The sequence below is a fragment of the Diabrotica virgifera genome, chromosome 3, assembly GCF_917563875.1.
Source record: "Diabrotica virgifera virgifera chromosome 3, PGI_DIABVI_V3a".
Lineage (NCBI taxonomy): Eukaryota > Metazoa > Arthropoda > Insecta > Coleoptera > Chrysomelidae > Diabrotica > Diabrotica virgifera.
In genome coordinates this window covers 98,757,482-98,778,008 of record NC_065445.1, presented here as the reverse complement: position 1 = coordinate 98,778,008, position 20,527 = coordinate 98,757,482, and the positions used below count along the sequence as shown (strand labels likewise).

The window sequence follows — 20,527 nt, the reverse complement described above, 5'->3', positions numbered from 1 at the left end:
TTGTTACATGCCGCACAAGATCGAGAACGATATCGGCAAATTGTTATGGAAGCTACCCACGCCTAAGAATTTGGGCAAGGTACTTAAAGAAGAAGAAGAAGTAGTCCAATCTTCTGTTTGTGGGCATAAATTTATTATAAAATTTAGTCAATCTGTGTTTCCTCACTGAATGTCATTTTTTTACTAGAAATCTGTCTCTAGTGATGATAAATATTGTTGCTTTTTTTAGGATTTTCCCTCTTTTATATCATTATGATATCCTCCCCCTCTAGTCTAGGTGCCAAATAGAGGTCACCGTGTTCTTTTCAATTCTGATGGACAAACTCGACGGTTTCTTATGGATTTTTGGCTGATTACGAATTTCGAGGGTGGATTTCGATCCTAATGGTCAAAAAATTGTTATAAACAATAAACTAAAGCTCATAAACTAAAAGAGATAAAAAAAATGTTTCAAATAAAATTTGTTCCTTAATAAAAAACGAAGAAAATAGCTATTTGTATAACAAGGGAGGAAAGTGTTACTTTTCCTCCCGAGAATGAAGTTTACTGCCCGACGCGTAGCGGAGGGCAGTAATCATTCAAGGGAGGAAAAGGCACTTTACTCCCATGTTATACATATGGTTTTTCCACCTTCCTCAAATATCAAATAATTTTTTCATTTTTACTTAACTTATTTATGTAACTAACCAACAAAATTTATCAAAACTGAAACTAACAAGGAGGTACAATATAACTGTCAACTGTCAAATATAAGTCAAATTATTAATGTAAACATTGTTAAATCAAAATAACAATTTACTGTTTTTTTACGATTCTGCAAAATACAGGGTGTTTTATAAATAAACGTTAAAATATATAGATACTTACGTAATAGCAAATAGATATTGTACAGGGCGTCAATAAGTTATATTTCATGAATGAAATACCGTAACCTCACTTTTACTTTTCCTCCTAGGGAGGAAAAATATTTTCCTCCCTAGGGAGGAAAAGTACAACTTTGCTCCCTACAATCAGGTCCGGAAAAGTATACTTTCGGTAGAGGTAGGTGGAAAAAACGTTTACTAAACTCTAATCTAAATATTACAGAAAAATCTGAGAAAATATCGAGATCACACTGGATGGCAGTTATCAGAAAAAACCCTAGGCCCTAGAGCATAACAGTAAGTTGTTTCTCTGTTTTGTGGACTTGGAAAAAGCAGTTGATCGTGCGCCGCGTAACAAGATCTGGGAAATATTAAACCGTAGAAATGTGAAACCGAAACTAATCCAAGCAATCAAGAGTATATATAAATGTACACGTAATAATGTAAGAACGAACAACAGCTCATCTTTAGAATTCTACACAAGGACAGATGTAAGACAAGGTGGTGTTCTAAGTCCTTGTTGTTCATCACTCTAATGGACGAAATTGCAAAAGAATGCAGGGGTAAGGTAAACAGAACTAGGGTTGGGATGTATAAACTTCAGTTTTATATTTTCAGGGAAGTATACGTGTCAGAGTTGATATATGCCGATGACCTGGTAATTGTGGCAAAATCAGAAAAAGACTTGCAAGTGAATGTGAATGTTTGGAATGAAGCTTTTAAGAAATTCGGGATGAAACTAAATATTGAAAAAGCAGAAGCTTTAGTAATATCGAAAACAAGAAAATATAAATGTAAAGCTAAATAATGAGACCATTACACAAGTAGAGAACTTCAAATATCTAGGATCAACAATGAATGGACAAGAAAATATAGAACCAGAAATAAACAGCAGAGTAATGAGCAGTGGCGGCTCGTGGCTTTAGGGACAGGGTCGGCAAGGTTTTGTCTCCTCAGATAGGTATGCCATCTAATTAAAAGGCTTCAATTTCATAGGAGATTTTTGGTTTCTGTTTTTTTTATTTTTTTTGTTTTTTTTTTTGTTTTTTCCTATAAATTTAGAACCTAAACCTGTTTATAAATTAAGTCTATTTAGTCTATGTTGTTTCGAAGTAGCAAAATGGGTTATACCGTCATTGTAAAATTTATTATTGCTTTGGGGAGATTTTAAAAGTTTTTTTTATTGACATTTGAAATTTGAGACAAGTTTGACATTCTCTCTTGTTTCATGGTGTTTCGACAATACGTTTTGACTCTTTTGAGACAACGGAGATCCCGTTCATTTGAGGCAGAATTTGCCCACATTTGAGCACAATAATTTATTAATTTCGGGAACAGTTTGTTGTACTTAATGAATTGTGGTATATAAAATTATACATATTTTGTAACTTATCCCACCTTCCGAAAATATTTGGAGCAGCATATAAACCTGTTAATCCATCTTCTTATTTTATTTGATTAAAGAATGATGGATAATAATTTTTAATGAATTTGTCTAATAGATATTTTGAAAATTCTTTGGCGTAACTTTTAAATTTTAAATCATCAAAGAGGTCAATGACTTATAACAGTGAGTAAATAATAGTTTTGCCTGGTGCAATAGTTTTAACTTTTGCCTGGAGACCATACAATTTACCGGACATCAAGGCAGCGCCGTCATAAATTTGCCTTACCAATTTATTTTTGATATCTGTCTTATGACTTCTACTCACGTCTGAAAACCTAAAAACCTCTCTAAATATTAGACGTAACGCGTATCGAAGAACAATTGATACTTGTGAATGACATGTTACCTCTATCAGTAGTTTCGTCTACTTCTACTTATACCGAAAAGCATCAAAATGTAACTACTAATTGATTCTTTCACTCTGTGCTGTTTTAGGTACGCCGCTTAATGTCTTCGAGTCAGAAAGTAAATTAGAAAATTTGTTAAATAATTTTATTTGTTCTCTATAATTAACTTGATGTAACGAATCGTCCGATTCATCTTGTCACCTAAATGGTAATTTCTAACAACTTAAAAAAATTACAATATCAATCACTAAACGACGTAAAACTACCTACTTACAGAGCGACAAACGAGAGTTGGCGTCTGACCTTCTCGTATTCTGCATTTGTCGCTGTGTATTTTCACTCAAGGTCACGCGCCAGCACTGGCTTGTCGGCTTGTACATATTTCATAATTTTATCCCGGACGCTATAGCAAGGTACGTGGCTGTACGTGCCTTGCTACCGTTTGCAGATCACCGCTCGGCAGATTGGTTTCTGCTGTACTTGCCATTCAAATAGTACGGGAAATGTATAATTGGTTGCCTATCGGCTAATATTCCATAGCTTTTCATTACAAGCAAATCTTCAATCTGGGGACGGCTTGCCGAGCCGGGCTTTATAATAAGAATTCACACAATCGCAATCGGGTATAGGATCATTTTTGAAAAGTCTCTTACGCACAGCGCACAGGGATCACTTAACGTATGGGATCGATCGAATTCTTTTAAAAACAATGAATAAAATTTAGTCTGTATTATCTCACAGATATTTTTTTATTTCACAGAAATGAATATCATCAACTAAATATTTAAAAAAATCTATAATGTGTCCTTAAATGTGTGGGTCGGCACTGCCGACCCTGACCAGCCGCCACTGGTAATGAGTGCAACAAAATTATACTATGCACTAAATAAGAGTTTTATTATGAAGAAGGAAGTAAGCCTGAAAACAAAAATGAAAGTATTTCAAACTGTATACCAGCCGCTGCTGCTCTACGGTTGTGAAACGTGGACAGTGAACGACAACATCCGTGGTAAAATTCAAGCATTCGAAATGCGATATTTACGAGTGGTATCCGGGGTGAGAAGACCTGATCGTATAAGAAACGAAGAGATACGTGAAAGGTGCGGCATTGGAAGGACCTTAGACAGACTTGAAACGAAACAGTTATCGTGGTTCGGACATATGGCGAGAATGAGTGAAGGTAGAACTGTAAAGAGGGTATGGAAAGCTGAATCCGACAACAAACGACAAAGAGGCAGGCCAGCAAGAACATGAAACGCGGATATTGGAAAGGTTTGCGCAAAAAGAAATATTGGGTGGAGAGAAGCAGAGAGACTAGCTACTGACCGAAAGGCACGGAGACGTCTGATTTCTCCACTTACCTCGACACCGTAAGGTACAAGAGGACGGCTTAAGTAAGTAAGTAAGTATGATTGCAATTTGGTATAAAATCAAATGAATCGTGTTTATTGCATTTATGAAAAGCTATGTTCTTTGATTTGTATAGTCGTATAAATTGTACAGATTTATAGTCGTATAGATTATAGATAATATGTAAAGCATTTTTTTATTATAGCGCCATCTATCAACAACTAGAATAAATGTTATAAATGCGTATATTCACCGACGTACCTTTTTTTCTGTCACTTCCAACTACGTTAGAAAGAAATCTAAAAACTGATGGATTCGACCGATACTTGATGGAAGTTCATTTTATCTCACAATAAAACACTGAAAACTTTTGTTTTCTATACTTCCACAAAATTTATTATTTACAACTATGTGACTACAGCTGTTTCGGCAGAGTGCCTTTCTCAAGTGATATAATTTACAATGTGTTTGCCTTTTTAAGTCTCTAACTGAAGAGGTTGAGGAGTGGGGAGCTGTTTGTCTCGAGTTGGTCATTCAGAATTATATCTGTATTTTTCAGTTTATTAATTTCCATAGATTCTAAAAAAGATAGCTTAAGGCCTTTATTTTGGATATGCAGAATTTGAAACTCTTCATTGAAAGAATGATTATGATCTAGAAGGTGAAGTGCGTATGTAGAAGTGTCTGTTTTTCTATTGTTGAAAGCCCTTTTTGTTCTGCTATCCGTTTGTCAAAAGTTCTGCCAGTTTGGCCGATGTACGTTTTCGGACAGTCACCACAAGTTAGTTTGTACACACCACTCTGTAGTTGCTTTCTCTTTCGGCTTTTATTGTTCTTAATATATTTGCTTAAGTTGTTGTTAGTTCTGAAAGCTGGTATTATTCCTTTCTTTTTTATGTATCTGGCTATTTTTGTTGTTATCTTGCCAGTATATGTGAGAGAGCCATAAGAAAGCCCTGAAATTAGTGTATCCACCACCACAGAAAGAACCCAGTACCTTCTGCTCTCTCACATATACTGGCAAGATAACAACAAAAATAGCCAGGTACATAAAAAAGAAAGGAATAATACCAGCTTTCAGAACTAACAACAACTTAAGCAAATATATTAAGAACAATAAAAGCCGAAAGAGAAAGCAACTACAGAGTGGTGTGTACAAACTAACTTGTGGTGACTGTCCGAAAACGTACATCGGCCAAACTGGCAGAACTTTTGACAAACGGATAGCAGAAGACAAAAGGGCTTTCAACAATAGAAAAACAGACACTTCTACATACGCACTTCACCTTCTAGATCATAATCATTCTTTCAATGAAGAGTTTCAAATTCTGCATATCCAAAATAAAGGCCTTAAGCTATCTTTTTTAGAATCTATGGAAATTAATAAACTGAAAAATACAGATATAATTCTGAATGACCAACTCGAGACAAACAGCTCCCCACTCCTCAACCTCTTCAGTTAGAGACTTAAAAAGGCAAACACATTGTAAATTATATCACTTGAGAAAGGCACTCTGCCGAAACAGCTGTAGTCACATAGTTGTAAATAATAAATTTTGTGGAAATACAGAAAACAAAAGTTTTCAGTGTTTTATTGTGAAATCTAAAAACTGCGACGCACTGAAAAAAGTCTCTGAGAAGTACCATAGTATCACTTATATTAAATATTACCAACAACTAAGAATATATTAAGCTATATAAGAATATATAAGAGCTATATGGAATCTATTACTTACAAGAATCATCTTCTAGGCTTTCTAATTTTACTTCTTCTAACGGAATGATATGTTGCTTATTGTATTTCTTTTTATTAATAATAATATTTCCATATACAAGAATATCATTAAATAAGAAAAATTGCCTCGTTTTTGGTTTTTTCCTACACATCTTTGTTAACACACCTTCTCCAACCAGTACTCTACCAGGAACACCTAACGGCTGAAATAAGAATTAAGAGTTTTTTAAATTCATTAAATATTTACACTTTCAAATTGATGATTTTTTTGCAGTTGATGCAACTAAGTCCAGTGTATTGCAAACTAATACATGTAATAATCACATACTTAAAAGTATAGTTGAGTCACATAATATAAAGAATCAGAAGGTAAAGAACTTAATATGATGCTTGTTCAATTGAAAAACTGCTTTGGTCCAGAAAAACGTTATTGGCAAATATACAAGGTGTAACAAAAATACCGGTCATAAATTAAATCACATATTCTAGGACCAAAAATAGTTCGAGTTAACCTAACTTACCTTAGTACAAATATGCACATAAAAAAAGTTACGGCCCTTTGAAGTTACAAAATGAAAATCGATTTTTTCGAATATATCGAAAACTATTGGAGATTTTTTATTGAAAATGGGCATGTGGCATTCTTATTGCAGGAGCATCTTAAAGAAAAATTATAGTGAAATTTGTGCACCCATAAAAATTTTATGGAGATTTTGTTCCCTTAAATCCCCCAAAATTTTTGTGTACGTCTCAATTAAATTATTATTGTGGTACCATTAGTTTAATTGACTATTATTAAAACTTTTTGCCTCTTAGTATTTTTTCGATAAGGCAGTTTTTATCGAGTTGAGGTTTATTTTTTAATATGTTTACATAAAAATTTTATGGGGGTTTTGTTCTTTTAAAGCCCCCAAATGTTTGTGTACGTTCCAATTAAAATATTACTGCGGTACCATTAGTTAAACACATTGTTTTTAAAACTTTTTTGCCTCTTTGTATTTTTTCGAAAAGGCGCCTTTTATCGAGATGTGGCTTCTTTTTTAATATGGTTCAAAATATCCCTAAAAATGTAAATCATAAATAAATTTTCATATTATTACCAAGTCTCCATAATCGTACTTAACCATATACAAATATGTGGTGGATTTGACAAATATTCGAAATATCTCGTTAAAAACTGACTTTTCAAAAAAGTACTAAGAGGCAAAAAAGTCTTAAAAGCATTGTGCCACCAAAAAAGTCTTAAAAGCCACTACAATAATAATTTAATTGGAACGTACACAAAAGTTTCGGGGGGTTTAAAGGAACAAAACCCCCATAAAATTTTTTTGGGGTGTCCAAATTTCACTATAATTTTTTCTTACGATGCTACTTCCATAAGAATGCCACATGTCCATTTTCAATAAAAAATATCTAATAGTTTTCGATATATTGGAAAAAATCAATTTTCATTTTGTAACTTCAAAGGGCTGTAACTTTTTTATGTGCACATTTGTACTAAGGTAAGTTAGGTTCAATCGAATTATTTTTGGTCCCAGAATATGTGATTAAATTTATGACCTGTATTTTTGTTACACCCTGTATATACAAATAATTACTACTACAATTAAGGCACATATCCCATTGTTTCACCAACCGATGTATAGCCTGCTTAAAGAATTCTTGAGGCTGTTGAGAAAGACTTGAAAATCACAAGGACATAAATCGTGATTAAAGGGCGGATGCTCTAATATCCTCCATTTCTTTCGTTTTGGATTTTATTTCACTGTTTTGCCAACATGAGACTGAGCATTGTCGCGCAGAAGAATGACACCAGGTGAGAGTTTCTTGGACGTTTTCATTATATTGCTTGATAGAACTTGTTCAAATTTTGATTATACAGGTTTGTGTTGATATGCAATCTAAGTTCTATAAACCTAGGTTCTATAAATTCTACGAGCAAGCATCATTTCATGGTAAAAATATGTTAACATTACTTTGCATGCAGAAATAATTTATTCCACAATTATTGGCCTTATTTGTAGATTTCTCTCAATATATGGTTCTATATTTACTATTTCCATGTATGTAGTCCAATCTTGTTTGTGGGAATAAATTTATTAGAAAATTGTGTCATTGTGTATTAGAACATTGAATGTCATTTTTTACTAGAAATCTGTCTCTAGTGATGATAAATATTGTTGCTTTTTTTAGGATTTTCCCACTATTATATCATTATGATATCCTTCCCCTCTAGTCTAGGCGCCAAATAGAGGTCACCGTGTCCTTTTCAATTCTGATGGACAAACTCAACGGTTTCTTATGGATTTTTGGCTGCTGATTACGAATTTCGAGGGTGGATTTCGATCCGAGTAGTCAAAAAATTGTTATAAACAATTTAATTGTTAGTTATATTATATATTACTATAACGGAGTAACAGGTTTAGTTTACAATATCTTGAGTTCTAATTGTTGGATTAAGTTTAGTAAACGTTTTTTCTTCGTTTTTTATTAAGGAAAAAATTTTATTTGAAACATTTTTTATCTATTTTAGTTTATAAGCCAGAGCTTTATAAACAATTAAATTATTTATAACAATTTTTTGACCACTCGGATCGAAATCCACGTGCAAAAACGAAATACGTGTGCATAGCATAGGACGAGTTAAGAACGATGAACCAAAGTTAAAAGATGGAAAGGTAATTTTATCATGTTCCAAATATTATATCTATTTGGGGGCAAACATGGAAAGAAACGGACGCACTGAAACAAAAATCGAAGAACGAATCATAAAACAGAAGAAAATAATAGATGGACTAAACTCACTAATCTGGTCAAAAACTATCTCTAAACAGAAAAAAAATACAACTACATAACCGTATTTTTAAAAGCGTTGTATGTATTTTATGGTTTCGAAACCTGGCATCTCACTAAGAGGATGGAACAAAAACTCCTTGTTTTGGAAATGGATTTCTGCACGTAACAAATTAAAGAATAAGACAAATCATGGACAGAAAACGACAGATCATCATGTTAACATTACTTTGCATGCAGAAATTTAAACTTCTTTGGTGACATAGAACTTGCAGGTTTCCCTTGCATCGATGACATGATTACTGGATAGTTCAAAATAATAACACAAAGATTCGCCTGTATTCCCTGAGATGTTGCAAAGATAAACCCAATGGCAAGTTTTTTTGGTCCTCTGACAAAAGAAGAGGAACCCATTGAGCACAAAATTTGCTGTAACTTAGTTTGTGTACGATACTATGGATAGATCATATACTCCAACATTTTCTGAAGTTGCTCTGATTGAAATTCGACAATTTTCTCGAATTAAACCTTCCACATATGTCACACTCCTGTCTGTTGATGCAGTACTCAATGCACGGCTTATCATTCGTCTCCTCTCTTTCAGTCTTAAATTTTCGATATCATTCCTTGACAGTTAGATACTTAAAACATGCATTTCTATACATTGCTTCTATTCGCGTATGAATTTGCAGTGGTTACAAACTTTCAGCATCAAACTATTTAGAGCAACCGCATCAAAGATCAGAATAGCCATGATGATTGCCAACCTCTATGACGGAGATGGCATGTAAAGAAAAAGAAGGTACCTTAACAAATTTCTCCTCTCCTCTAATAGCAGAAAAAATAATATGGTTGTGAAACTATAATTTTATTTTGGGGACAATTTCAGAGTAGGTAATTGAAATGTCAAGTATAAATTGTTTTAATTATAATTGTGGCTTATTCCTAAAAAAATATACAGTGCGTCCATAAAGTAACGCATAAATTTATTATTTCGTACACAGGCGACTTTAAGGAAAAATCCCTAAACAGGTCTATTTTTATTTTTAAATTACGATCTTCTGGCATATATATCATACTAGTGACGTCATCAATCTGGGCGTGATGACGTAATCGATGATTTTTTTAAATGAGAATAGTGGTCATGTGATAGCTCATTTGAAAGGGTATTCAATTCTCTATTCAATAATATAAACATTAACAAAATTATTTATATAGGGTGTTCAAAAAACATTTTTTAAATAAAATTAATTGAGACAAAAAGAAGAGTGTACGTAATTTATTTAATTCAAAATACGTTTCACTGTTATCAGAAAACAGAAAAAAAATATTTATTTGGCAAATAAATATTGTTTTTCGCTTAATCAATGTTAAACCTGCCACCCACCTACCTCTTGGCAGTTTGAACATTTCGTTTAAGAGAAAATCAATGTTTATTTTTCAAATAAAATTTAAATAAAATGTATTTAGAATTAAATAAATTGCATACATTCACCTTTTTGTGTCAATTAATTAAATTTAAAAAAAAATTTTGGACACCCTGTGTAAGTAATTTTGTTAATGTTTATATTACATCACGCCCAGATTGATGTCACTAGTATGATATATATGGCAAAAAATCGTAATTTAAAAATAAAAATCGACCTGTGTTTCGGGATTTTTCCCTAAAGTCGGCGGTTTACGAAATAATGAATTTATGCGTTACTTTATGGACGCACTGTAGTAGTTAGCAAAATAGCTAACTACAGTTAGAAAGCTATTAGCTAACCAATATACAGTAAGTGAACGCTATTCTAGAACAACATTGCCCCCAAATCAGATTTTGTTGACAAATTGAAAAAACACGTTATAATGGATCATTTTGAAAAAAAAAAGGAATCTTTATGAGCGTAATATGATAGGATAGACTATAGGATGCATAAAGTAAAGTCTCGTAACATTCCCCACAGTCGGCAGTTTGTTCCAGCATAGCATTCAATTATTGGAGATCACTATTCTTAAATTTTCGTATTAGTATGATAAATGTTCATAATATAGAAGTATTGTGTAAATAGTATATAATTGACATACATTTTATAATGAGGCTAAATATGTCAACAGATAAATTATATTGGTAACAAACTAATTATACAGTTCATAAATTTGGTTTTCATTATTTTTTAATGGAAGTTTTTGAACAATATTTTTTTAAATAATTAAAACATTTTAACACAGAAATAAACTTTGGGTGGTGTTTGTATAACAAACAACTGAACATACTTTGCATAATGATGATTTGCTTTCACATGGGATAGTCATTATATGCCATGTTACCTTGTTAAAATTTCCACCAGTATTAAATTAGCCGTTACAGTTACAGTTTATCTACTGAAGGTTTAGCAGGCGGTTTGCAATTTGTTTTGAAAACTGACCTATTCTCGGTCGAATAAAAATTAATTAAATAATATTCAAAAATTCAAAAAATTTAATTGTGTTAATCATTACTCTTAACACGTTTGGTTCCCATCTTGAACAAACGCTACTTGGCTGGTACCACATACTTAAATAGTTTATTTAGTATCGCAGTACTACCGCCGACACTTGTGCGTTAAATGTTGAACGCCGAATGTGTTAAATGTTGTCTCAGGCACACCCGTGTTGAGCTGCCCCCCCCCCACTTGCAAAAATTAAAAAACAAATAGCCCTGATTTATGAGCTATTTATGAGCTCTCATATTCCGCAAACTAAAAATTTTGAGCTCGTTCCACTGAGCAGGAATTTAATACCCTAGTGGGTGGGGCTGAGTCAGCCCCCCCCCCACTGCTTAAAAATAGGAATATTGAATCGGTTTTTGCGGCAGAATTACGAGCTATTTATGAGCTCTTGAAATTATATAGTTTCGATTTTTGAGCTCATCCCCTTCACCCCCAAACAACCCTTTAATTGATTTAACTTAAGAGAAAGATGCTGAGAAAACTTAAAATATATCGTATTGCGGATATAATTCCTATAGCTTATATACTCTAAGAATAAACTATTAAATCAAGGGCATTTCGATTATTGAGCTACAACCCCTTCGCAAGAAAACCACCCTATCTTCCCGGCTTAAGAGAAAGTTGTACTTAAAATGCGTTAAACTAATTATTTGGCGACTACATATCATTTAATAATTTATAAGCTTCCAAATTACACGCATTTAGATCAGTAAATTGCAATTTATTTTGTATAGTGCAGTCACTGAAGGTAAAAATCAACGATTACCTTCAAGTTCGGTGAACCTTCATCGATTTTCACGAAAATTGGTCAGTGGTTAGAGGATACGTCAAGAAACAAAGGTGACATGGTACCACCTTGCGCCTTTACCCTGAGGGTGGATACCGCCCCTTCTCGGGGGTGAAAATTATTTTATAAAAAATAACTGCACAAATCAATAAAAGAACAAATTAAAAGCAAAATTTATTATATAAAGTTAATAAAATAAGTCAATACTTTTTAAGTTATTAAAGATCAAAGATTTTAATTATTTGTGAAAAAAATGCATGTTTTGAAGAGGTTTTTTGTAAATCACTGAAAAACTGTAAGTTTTTACAAAAAAGTTAATAGTAGTTTAATTCGTATAGCTTATATTCTAAGAATAAACTCTTAAATCACGCACCTTTCGATTATATAGCTGCAACCCCTTCGCAAGAAAACGACCCCATTTTACCGGCTTAAGGGAGAGTTGTTCTTAAAATAATTTAAATTGATTATTTGGCGACTACATATCGTTTAATAATTTATTAGCAATATTATTTAATAGCATAATTTTGCAAAATATACGCATCTCAATTATTGAATTGCCATTTTCTTTCTATAGTGCAGTCACTGAAGGTAAAAATCAACTATTACCTTCGATTTCGGTAAATCTCCATTTATTTTCACGAATTGACAATAACAACTTGGGGTTTTAGCCTGGGGTATATGTCACCCCTTCTCGGGAGTGAAAATTACTTTATTAAAAATAACCCCACAAATCGAGAGAGGGACAAATTGTAAGCAAAATTTGTTATATAATGTGATTAAAATAAATCAATACTTTTTGAGTTATTAAAGATCAAATATTTTAATTTTTGGAAAGAAAATGCATGCTTTAGAGCGATTTTTCATAAATGACTCAAAAAGTGTAAGTTTTTACAAAAAAGTTTTTATCACTAAAATTGAAGCTAATAAAAAATATAATAAATTGCTTACTTGAAAAACCTTTAATGTTAATTTAAAGTAAGTTATTGGTAATTAAATGTATATTTTTTTCCGCGACTGTTCAAATCTAAGGGTTCAAGCTTAAATAACGGGAAAAAGATGCATTTTATAACATTTAGGTACTAAATACTTGTCAAAGTACTTAGAAATACCCATCAAAAATAAGATCCAGAAAAAGTTGATAGTATCAAAATCCGCTCACCAATTTTCGTGAAAATGAATGGAGATTTACCGAAATCGAAGGTCATAGTTGATTTTTACCTTCAGTGACTGCACTATAGAAAGAAAATGGCAATTCAATAATTGAGATGCGTATATTTTGCGAGCTCATAAATTATTAAACAATATATAGTCGACAAATAATTAATTTAAATTATTTTAAGTACAACCCTCTCTTAAGCCGGGAATATGGGATGGTTTTCTTGCGAATGGGTTGTAGTTCAATAATCGAAAGGCGCGTGATTTTAGAGTTTATTCTTAGAATATAAGCTGTACGAATTAAACTACTATTAACTTTTTTGTAAAAACGTACAGTTTTTCAGTGATTTACAAAAAACCTCTTCAAAACATGCATTTTTTTTCACAAATAATTAAAATCTTTGATCTTTAATAACTTAAAAAGTATTGACTTATTTTATTAATTTTATATAATAAATTTTGCTTTTAATTTGTTCTTTTATTGATTTGTGCAGTTATTTTTTATAAAATAATTTTCACCCCCGAGAAGGGGCGGTATCCACCCTCAGGGTAAAGGCGCAAGGTGGTACCATGTCACCTTTGTTTCTTGACGTATCCTCTAACCACTGACCAATTTTCGTGAAAATCGATGAAGGTTCACCGAAATTGAAGGTAATCGTTGATTTTTACTTTCAGTGACTGCACTATACAAAATAAATTGCAATTTACTGATCTAAATGCGCGTAATTTGGAAGCTTATACATTATTAAATGATATGTAGTCGCCAAATAATTAGTTTAACGCATTTTAAGTACAACTTTCTCTTAAGCCGGGAAGATAGGGTGGTTTTCTTGCAAAGGGGTTGTAGCTCAATAAACGAAATGCCCTTGATTTAATAGTTTATTCTTAGAGTATATAAGCTATAGGAATTATATCCGCAATACGATATATTTTAAGTTTTCTCAGCATCTTTCTCTTAAGTTAAATCAATTAAAGGGTTGTTTGGGGGTGAAGGGGATGAGCTCAAAAATCGAAACTATATAATTTCAAGAGCTCATAAATAGCTCGTAATTCTGCCGCAAAAACCGATTCAATATTCCCATTTTTAAGTAGTGGGGGGGGCTGACTCAGCCCCCCCCACTAGGGTATTAAATTCCTGCTCAGTGGAACGAGCTCAAAATTTTTAGTTTGCGGAATATGAGAGCTCATAAATAGCTCATAAATCAGGGCTATTTGTTTTTTAATTTTTGCAAGTGGGGGGGGGGGGGGCAGCTCAACACGGGTCTCAGGCACAGCTGTGCAAAAAGATCTTCAAGTTTTCTATATAACGAATAATTACATGGAACACATAATGCCTGAATCCCGCGTACCAAAAAAAATTTATTAATAGCAAACTGAAAATTTGTTAATATCTTAACGGTGTCTAGTCGGACCAACTATGATGACAAAAGGGGATGTGGAACGTGATTTTAATTATTGTGGAATGTGTCATCCTGACAAGTTTATGATTGTGAAAACTAGCAGGTTGTTTTTAAGTTTATTCATTAGCAAACTTTATATAATATATGAAAAAATGTTTGTCCGACAGATATGTTGGGCATTTTAATAAGTCCAACACATAGAACATGTCAAATGACAGGAATTATGTTGGTGGTAAATAGCAGTCTGATTTTTGCATTAGAGTTTAATGAAAGGATAACAAATCAATAGGAAGTTCTGTCCAACAAAATACATGGGACGTTTTCATAGTCTGACATTTTAAACCTATAACCTGTTCCACAATTAAAACTTCCCCTGTTCCAGTGTTCCCGTAGATCAAAGTTTGTCCGACTAGACACTTTTAAGCTATTAACAAATTTTCAGTTTTCTATTAATAAACTTTTTTTGGTGCGCGGGATCCAGGCGTATAATCTGTATAATTATATGGAATAATATTACGTAGTTACTGTATAATCTCTTATACAATCTTCCCAGAATTTTTAAAATAATCTTTTTGAGAACGATTTCTGGAGTGGAAATTGAAACGTCAAACATATACATGTCCCTGTAAGTTGGAACCATATGGAAAACTTTGTTATTATTAATTTTACGAAAAAAAGTTATTCTTCATAAAAAGCTCTTAATGGTCTAAAACCTAAGATTCAATCATCAGATATCAAATTTTATGAATATTATACGAGGTATGTCAAAAAATATGAATTTCACTCAAGAGTAAAGTAGCTTTATTTTTCACAATATTGAAAATTGTCATTATGAAAAGTCGTTTGGAATTAAGAACTATATTCTAATATGCAATTTCATCCTTCTAATTGAAATAAAAAATTTTTGAATTTTTTTTTAATTATGGATAACCAACATTATTTTTAGTTATTTCAATTGTGATAACTCTTTTATTATTAATTTTGCGAAAAAAAGTTATTCTTTGTAAAAAGTTCTGCATGGTCTAAAACCTTAAATACAACCATCTTATATCAAATTTTATCAATTTGATACAAGGTATGTCAAAAAAGATGAATTTCGATCAAGAAGTACCTTTATAGTTCAGAATATTACATATATTGGAATATTGTTCAGGATGTAAATACATATTGGAACATTGTTTTTAGTTCTAAACAACTTTACATAATCACAATTTTCGATATTGTGAAAAATAACGGTATTTTATTTGAGTACTCTTGAGCGAATTCATATTTTTTTACATACAATTTATAAAATTTAATATAATAGGCCTTGGGCCCGCATATACAATTATTATTTATGACCACACCGTTGAAACTTTTTGTACTTGTTATTTGGATGGAGTCGGACAAATTTTGAGCTTGGCGCATTATGGTAGTGGGGCGTTTGTCTGTCAAGCGGTGACGAAGTTGTCAATTTTATGCAAGAAAAAAATTTATTACCACATTGGTCATTCTATTTTAATCAATGGATTTTATCATATAAACAACGAAAACAATTTTGTCGGACAAAAATATTGGGGCATATGACGCGTCGGACACGCTAAATATGTCAAATTTATGAAAATAATAAATTTATTACCACATCGATAATTTTAACGGTATCTATCATAAAACCTTTTTACAATAATGTGGTAACCTTGTCGGACAATTTTCACGGGGCATATGCGCAGTCGGACGCGCCGAAGATGTCAATTTCCTGAAATTTTTTTATTTACAACCATTTTTCCGACAGCATTAGTAGGTTATAAGTAATTATATTCTTAATCAAAAAATCAAAGCGTCGGACAAAAATATTGGGGCAACTCGACAGTCGGACAAAAAATTTATTTTTATTAGTAAAGTATACTTTCAAATTATGCTGGGTTCGTGCATCCCTTATCTTTACAACCATTTTTCCGACAAAAGTAGTAGGTTACAAGTAATTATATTCTTAAACAAAAAATGTAATTGTCTGACAAAAATGTTGGGGCAAACGAACAGAAAACTTAATTCCTTTAGGCTATCGACGAGGAGGTATTATCAAAAAAAAAATTTAAAACAGTGTTTCTCGGTTACTTTTGAATCGATTTAGCTGAAAATTGGTACACACACTAAGTAAAGCATTTAAAAGGATATGACGCAGATCGGAACCCAAAATTTTCTTAAAAAATTTTCCGACAAGAGGGAAAATTTTAGAAAAATTGTGATCTGATAATTTGTGTACATACTCCTTGAACAACGACAAACATCGTTCTGTATTTTTTTTCTCGAATTAAAAAAAAATTTTCAGCACATGTATCAGGTTATAAGTAGTTATATTTCAAATCAAAAAATCTAAGTGCCCGACATAAATAGTGGGGCACATCCAAAGTCGGACAAAAAATTTAATTTTTATTAATAAACTATACTTTTAAACTATTCTGGGTTCGTGCATCCCTTATCTTTACAACCATTTTTCCGACAAAAGTAGTAGGATACAAGTAATTATACTCTTAAACAAAAAATGTAATTGTCTGACAAAAATGTTGGGGCAAACGAACAGGAAACTTAATTCTTTTAGGCTATGGACGAGGAGGAATTATCCAAAAATATTTTAAAACAGATTTTTTCGGTTATTTTTGAATCGATTTAGCTGAAAATTGGTACACACACTAAGTAAAACATTTAAAAGGGTATGACGTAGCGCTGTACCCAAAATTTTCCCAAAAAAATTTCGGACAAGAGGGAAAATTTTAGAAAAATTGTGATCTGATATTTGCGTACATACTCCTTAAACAACGACAAACATCGTTCTGTAGTTTTTTTTCCAATTAAAAAAAATTTCTGACACAAGTATCAGGTTATAAGTAGTTATATTCTATATCAAAAAATCTAAGTGTCCGACAAAAATATTGGGTCAAATCCAAAGTCGGACAAAAAATTTAATTTTTATTAATAAACTGTCTTTTAAACCTTACTGGGTTCGTGCAACCCTTACCTTTAAAACCATTTTTCCGACAACATTAGTAGGTCATAAGTAATTATATTCTTAATCAAAAAATCAAAGTGTCGGACAAAAATATTGGGGCAACTCGACAGTCGGACAAAAAATTTATTTTTATTAGTAAAGTATACTTTCAAATTATGCTGGCTTCGTGCATCCCTTATCTTTACAACCATTTTTCCGACAAAAGTAGTAGGTTACAAGTAATTATATTCTTAAACAAAAAATATAATTGTCTGACAAAAATGTTGGGGCAAACGAACAGAAAACTTAATTCCTTTAGGCTATCGACGAGGAGGTATTATCAAAAAAAAAATTTAAAACAGTGTTTCTCGGTTACTTTTGAATCGATTTAGCTGAAAATTGGTACACACACTAAGTAAAGCATTTAAAAGGATATGACGCAGATCGGAACCCAAAATTTTCTTAAAAAATTTTCCGACAAGAGGGAAAATTTTAGAAAAATTGTGATCTGATAATTTGTGTACATACTCCTTGAACAACGACAAACATCGTTCTGTATTTTTTTTCTCGAATTAAAAAAAATTTTCAGCACATGTATCAGGTTATAAGTAGTTATATTTCAAATCAAAAAATCTAAGTGCCCGACATAAATAGTGGGGCACATCCAAAGTCGGACAAAAAATTTAATTTTTATAAATAAACTATACTTTTAAACTATTCTGGGTTCGTGCATCCCTTATCTTTACAACCATTTTTCCGACAAAAGTAGTAGGATACAAGTAATTATACTCTTAAACAAAAAATGTAATTGTCTGACAAAAATGTTGGGGCAAACGAACAGGAAACTTAATTCTTTTAGGCTATGGACGAGGAGGAATTATCCAAAAATATTTTAAAACAGATTTTTTCGGTTATTTTTGAATCGATTTAGCTGAAAATTGGTACACACACTAAGTAAAACATTTAAAAGGGTATGACGTAGCGCTGTACCCAAAATTTTCCCAAAAAAATTTCGGACAAGAGGGAAAATTTTAGAAAAATTGTGATCTGATATTTGCGTACATACTCCTTAAACAACGACAAACATCGTTCTGTAGTTTTTTTTCCAATTAAAAAAAATTTCTGACACAAGTATCAGGTTATAAGTAGTTATATTCTATATCAAAAAATCTAAGTGTCCGACAAAAATATTGGGTCAAATCCAAAGTCGGACAAAAAATTTAATTTTTATTAATAAACTGTCTTTTAAACCTTACTGGGTTCGTGCAACCCTTACCTTTAAAACCATTTTTCCGACAACATTAGTAGGTCATAAGTAATTATATTCTTAATCAAAAAATCAAAGTGTCGGACAAAAATATTGGGGCAACTCGACAGTCGGACAAAAAATTTATTTTTATTAGTAAAGTATACTTTCAAATTATGCTGGCTTCGTGCATCCCTTATCTTTACAACCATTTTTCCGACAAAAGTAGTAGGTTACAAGTAATTATATTCTTAAACAAAAAATATAATTGTCTGACAAAAATGTTGGGGCAAACGAACAGAAAACTTAATTCCTTTAGGCTATCGACGAGGAGGTATTATCAAAAAAAAAGAATTTAAAACAGTGTTTCTCGGTTACTTTTGAATCGATTTAGCTGAAAATTGGTACACACACTAAGTAAAACATTTAAAAGGGTATGACGTAGCGCTGTACCCAAAATTTTCCCAAAAAAATTTCGGACAAGAGGGAAAATTTTAGAAAAATTGTGATCTGATATTTGCGTACATACTCCTTGAACAACGACAAACATCGTTCTGTAGTTTTTTTTCTCGAAATAAAAAAAATTTCCGACACAAGTATCAGGTTATAAGTAGTTATATTCCAAATCAAAAAATCTAAGTGTCCGACAAAAATATTGGGGCAAATCCAAAGTCAGACAAAAAATTTAATTTTTATTGATAAACTATACTTTTAAAATATGCTGGGTTCGTGTATCCCTTATCTTAACAACCATTTTTCCGACAAAGCTAGTAAGTTACAAGTAATTATATTCTTAAACAAAAAATGTAATTTTTTGACAAAAATCTTGGGGCAAACGAACAGAAAACTTAATTCATTTAGGCTATCGACGAGAAAGTAATATTAAAAAATTTTAAAAGAGTTTTCTCGGTTATTTTTGAATCGATTTAGCTCAAAATTGGCACTCACTAAGTAAAACATTTAAAAGGGTATGACGTAGAGCTGTACCCAAAATTTTCTTAAAAAATTTTCCGACAAGAGGGAAAATTTTTGAAAAATTGTGATCTGATATTTGCTTACATACTCCTTGAACAACGACAAACATCGTTCTGTAGTTTTTTTTCCCAATTAAAAAAAATTTCTGACACAAGTATCAGGTTATAAGTAGTTATATTCTATATCAAAAAATCTAAGTGTCCGACAAAAATATTGGGTCAAATCCAAAGTCGGACAAAAAATTTAATTTTTATTAATAAACTGTCTTTTAAACCTTACTGGGTTCGTGCAACCCTTACCTTTAAAACCATTTTTCCGACAACATTAGTAGGTCATAAGTAATTATATTCTTAATCAAAAAATCAAAGTGTCGGACAAAAATATTGGGGCAACTCGACAGTCAGACAAAAAATTTATTTTTATTAGTAAAGTATACTTTCAAATTATGCTGGCTTCGTGCATCCCTTATCTTTAGAACCATTTTTCCGACAAAAGTAGTAGGTTACAAGTAATTATATTCTTAAACAAAAAATATAATTGTCTGACAAAAATGTTGGGGCAAACGAACAGAAAACTTAATTCTTTTAGGCTATCGACGAGGAGGTATTATCAAAAAAAATTTTTAAAACAGAGTTTCTCGGTTACTTTTGAATCGATTTAGCTGAAAATTGGTACACACACTAAGTGAAGCATTTAAAAGGGTATGACGTAGATCGGAACCAAAAATTTTCTTAAAAAATTTTCCGACAAGAGGGAAAATTTTAGAAAAATTGTGATCTGATAATTTGTGTACATACTCCTTGAACAACGACGAACATCGTTCTGTATTTTTTTCTCGAATTAAAAAAAAAATTTTCAGCACATGTATCAGGTTATAAGTAGTTATATTCCAAATCAAAAAATCTAAGTGCCTGACATAAATAGTGGGGCACATCCAAAGTCGGACAAAAAATTTAATTTTTATTAATAAACTATACTTTTAAACTATTC

The 20,527-nt window shown here is 31.8% G+C and overlaps 1 protein-coding gene across 1 annotated transcript in view; it reads right to left on the bottom strand.

Moving 5' to 3' along the window:
• LOC114334666 (pleckstrin homology domain-containing family F member 2) overlaps nucleotides 1-20,527 on the bottom strand; it is a 75,162-nt gene that overhangs the window by 37,677 nt on the left and 16,958 nt on the right. Inside the window, exon 3 of the mRNA XM_050645317.1 lies at nucleotides 5,744-5,945. Within this exon, the coding sequence (XP_050501274.1) occupies nucleotides 5,744-5,945 (202 nt within the window). The remainder of the gene's footprint in view (nucleotides 1-5,743; nucleotides 5,946-20,527) is intronic.